Below are 4,095 nucleotides of genomic sequence, written 5' to 3'. Positions count from 1 at the left end.
AAAGAAAGAAGAGCAAGGAGGGGGTTATCACGAGAATGATATGGATGATAGAGCCGTCGTGACAATACATGTCAACACATCAATAGAGCGCCAAAAAGACAGTGAAGTGAAAGCGCTGAAAGATGGAGAAGTGGAGAGTGAGAAGGAAAAGAGGTTAAGAGAAGAAGAACGTAAGGATAGTCTGAAAGACGACGTGAAGGAAGAAGAGAAAAGAAGAGAGGACAGTAGTCATGATGTGGTATTCCCCTCTTCTTGTATGAGAGGTCGATCCCTGTCGTCGTCTTCACCGTCGTTGCTTTTCTCCAGTGAGGAAGAAAGAAAGTGGGACGCCAAACATTGTGAAGAAGAAGAGGGACAGAGGACCGAGGATAGTTCCTGCATGTGTTTAAGCGAACAAGTCATTCCTTCTCCTGCAGTGTCAAGCGATCGATTCTTACCCTCCACTATTGAAGAAGCATCGGCAGACCTCCTGGAGAAGACGAGCCCCTCTGTCTGTAGTGTACGTACAGCTGAACAAGAGCAGAAGAGAGAAGAGAAAGAAGAACACTTGAAGAAAAGTAGTGAGGGAGGTGAAGATGCTCTTGTATGTCTCCAAGAAGGTGATACTATAAAGGTATCATGCATACCGTCAAAGAATACCATAGATCATTCCCTTGAAGAAGACAGTTGCTCTTCTTCTTTCTTTTCTTCGTCTTTCTTTTCTTCTTCTTCCAGTCGAAGTCATGGCACTAGTGGTAGTGTATCTTTGTCATTTTTCCGTCATTCCCATCCGGGAAAAGGGGCGAAGGAAGAGGAAGAGGCGGAGATTCCCTCGTCTTTGCTTTTCATCAAGAACGAGGTGATGCACAACGACACGCAAGTGCGAGAAGAGGAGGAGGAGGAGAAGAGCAGGTCTACGCCGCCTACGCCTACAGGTAATACGCATACATTTTCATCTCTCTTCTTTTCTTCTTCTTCATTCAGTGAAGAGGAAGGACGAGAAGAAGAACTGAAGAAAGGCGATACATTCCTAGTTGTCGAAGAAAAGAAAGAAGATACGACGATAGAGAATTTCCGTCGGTTCTCCCAAGCAGGCAGGGAAGAAGAAGATCATCGTCATGATCTTTCTTTTCAAGTCGCTTCTATTCTAAAAGAAAGGTTACGTGCAGCAAAACTTTCATTCTTCTCTTCTTCCGTTCATAATACATCACCCCCCTCTACGAGCTCTCCGACGACTGCCATGTCTCCTAGCACTTCATCTTTCATTCTTCAAGATGAAGATAAAGCTGAAGACTCGGCGCATGACTCGGATGATCGAACTGCCAGAGATGAAGCGGGCGAGAAGAGGAGTTCCTTCCCTAGCGGACGACGGGAAGATGCTCCTGCTGCGCCAGACAACCTGCCGTCCGATAGTCTCGAAGACGATGAAGGAAATGAAAGGAGGAGGAGAAGAAGCAAAAAGAGTTTAGAGAAGAAGGAGTACAAAGCAAGCGAGTCAACCATGCTAGCAGAGACAACACATAGCAGTAGTAGTAGCAGGAGGAGGAGGAAGAAGAGCGACTCTAACGATCGTGATCGTAATGATGCATGTTCTCTCGTTTTCTCTGACAGTGTATTTCCTGCTTCCTCGTCTCTGCTTCTCCCCTCTTCTCCTTTCGCTAGAAGCACATCATCCTCGTCATCTTCTTCGTGTCTTTTGCCAAGCAGTCATCTTCTCTTTCCTCGTGAAAGTGTCTCGAGACCCCCCTCCTACTGCGGGAAGGTGGGAGGTACGGGGGAGGAGACGGAACCAAGGGCGTTGAAGGTGCCTGGGAAAGAAGAAGATGACGATCACGAAGACAGAGAGACGGTGAAGATGAGGAACAACACTGTGGAGAAAGATCTAGAGAGGAGCAAGAAGATGATGCCCGGAGATGGTAGAGAATTGAGAGAAGATCAGGATGCTCGTCATGAGAAAGGGAGCTTAAGTGAGAAAGAGAAAGAAGAGAGGGCAGGGGCAGCACTAGAAGACAAGACAGAGAAGGTCCTTCTTCTTACGGGAAGGACAGATGGTAGTAGTAGTAGTGAAAAGCCAGGAGGAGCATGCGAGATAATGAAAATAGAAGAAGAAGAAAGCTCTCGCGGTTCTTCAGAAGAGGAGGAGCAGCAGCTCCATTTGGATGGAAGGGGGGATCAAATGAAAGAAGAGGAGGAGACACGAGAAGGAGGGCATCGTGTGATCGTTGCTTCCTCGTTGTCTTCAGTATCACCATCCTCGTCTTTGTATTGTTCTATATCTTCGCCGTCTCTTCCTTTTACTCTTCCACCTCCGTCGCTTTCTCCTTTAGAATCTCTTCTTCAGCACGATCATCTTCTTCGTTCATATGAGAATGCTGCAACGAGGGGTGCGTCTCCGGGCCTCTTAGAAGAAAGCGCCGCGTTGTCAACCACGACGAGAGCTCATCCGGCGTCTCTTCTTTCTTCTCTCCCTTTTCTCTCTCCTAGTACTCTGCTTTCGACAGAGGCAGAAGAGAAGAAGATTCGTTTGCAAGAGAAGTTAGAAGAGGAGAAAGAAGTAGTACAGGCAGAAGTCTTAGCTGTTGAAACAGAAGTGAAGGAGAAGAAAGAACAGGAGGAGGAGGCGGTGCTTGCTCCTCAGGGAAGTCTTGGATTATTACCAGAGTTAAGAGATGAAGAAAAGGAAAGGGAGAGACCTCATGAAGAAGGCGATGGTGTGGCTGAAGTAAGAAGAGAGCTTGAGAAGAGAGACCAAGAAGAACAACGGCATGAAGAGACAGAAAGGAGTGACAATGAGAAAGTGATGAAAGAAGAAAAAGAAAGAGAAGAAGAGTTTCCAGGTGGAGGAGAGGACGTTCTTTCATCTTCATTCCACGTTCTTTCTCCATCATCTAGCCCAGGTTCGAGCGAGGATGACAATGCTATGATGACGATGATCGAGAAGGAGAGTCTTCTTAGTCTCCTATCCACCTCTCCCTCTCGCATGCAAGCGGTCCATTCGCCTCTTCCTCAGGAGGTTTCCCCTTCTCTGTCTCTTCCCTTGCCGTCGACCTCTTTTCCTGTCTTCTCCTGTGAGGAAACTAAAGAGGAAGGAGAAAAGGAGGAGAAGAACAAGAAGATCGATGATAGCAGCAAGGTGGGGTGTGTGGGGGAGAAGGAACTTGTCCCCCACACACCAGCAGGAGCAACAGGAGGAGGGCAGTATGAAGAGAGAATGTTTGAGAAGGTGTCAAATGAAGGAGATGAAGAAGAAGCAGCAGAAGAAGAAAATAGATCCGAGGAGATGAGTCGCCTTGCCTGTTCACTCTTTTTGGGCGCAGGCAACAGTCCGTCTTCTCTTGAAGAGACTACTCTAAACCTTCCTGTCTCGTCTCCTCGTGTCGCAGATGAAGAGTGGGGGAGTGGGGGAGAAAGAGGAAGATCGGGAACCAGCTGCACGTCGTCGCCGTGTGGATCATCACCGTCACCATGTGACGCAGATTTCTTTTCTCTTCCTTTCTCAGCACAGGTGTCCCGGGCGATTGAAGGTGTAGATAAGGCGACTATGGAAGAAGACAGGCCCCATGAACTGGCACGGGAAAAAGAAAGAAGAGAAAGAGAAGAGGAGAAAGAACGACAGGAACAAGAACTTCTCATGGGGACGCTCGTGATGAGGAGGAAGGAAGAGTTGCAGGGGAGACGAAGTGAGGAGAAGGAGGAGGAAAAGGTGGAAGAGAGTCTTCTTCACCTGTCTTCACGAGCTTCGTTCAAGAGAGAAGAGAATCCCAAGGGTCATAAGAAGGGAGTAGAAGAAGTCGTAGGACCTAGTGGCGTCGTAGAAGATGAGAAAATGAGAGAAGCAGTAATGATGGTGACGATGCTATCAAAGGCCGATGTGTTAGGAAAGCTTAAGTTACTTGAAGAGTTGAAGAGACACCATATAGACAAGGGGGCCTTTTCTTCTTCTTCCCCGTATCTGCCGCTTGCTTCGGAAAAGCAGGGGGGAGATGAGAAGCCGAAGAAGAAGAACAACGACGACGAGGAGGAGGATGATAAGGCGATCAAGATGAAGAAGAAAGAGATAGGAGAAACATCACTTCTAGCCCCTATTCTTGAATCCTCTTCGTCTTTTCCATCTTC

The 4,095-nt window shown here is 47.6% G+C and overlaps 1 protein-coding gene across 1 annotated transcript in view; it reads left to right on the top strand.

Annotated features, from left to right (window-relative positions):
• The window catches only part of CSUI_001585 (uncharacterized protein), a 13,459-nt gene continuing 9,364 nt past the window's right edge, over positions 1-4,095 (top strand). Inside the window, exon 1 of the mRNA XM_068061790.1 lies at positions 1-4,095. This exon is cut by the window's right edge and continues 739 nt beyond it. Coding sequence (XP_067926234.1) covers positions 41-4,095 — 4,055 coding nt within the window. The 5' untranslated portion in view covers positions 1-40.

The sequence above is a fragment of the Cystoisospora suis genome (assembly GCF_002600585.1).
Source record: "Cystoisospora suis strain Wien I chromosome Unknown contig_639, whole genome shotgun sequence".
Taxonomy (NCBI): Eukaryota; Apicomplexa; class Conoidasida; order Eucoccidiorida; family Sarcocystidae; genus Cystoisospora; species Cystoisospora suis.
This window is presented reverse-complemented; position numbering and strand designations above follow the sequence as displayed.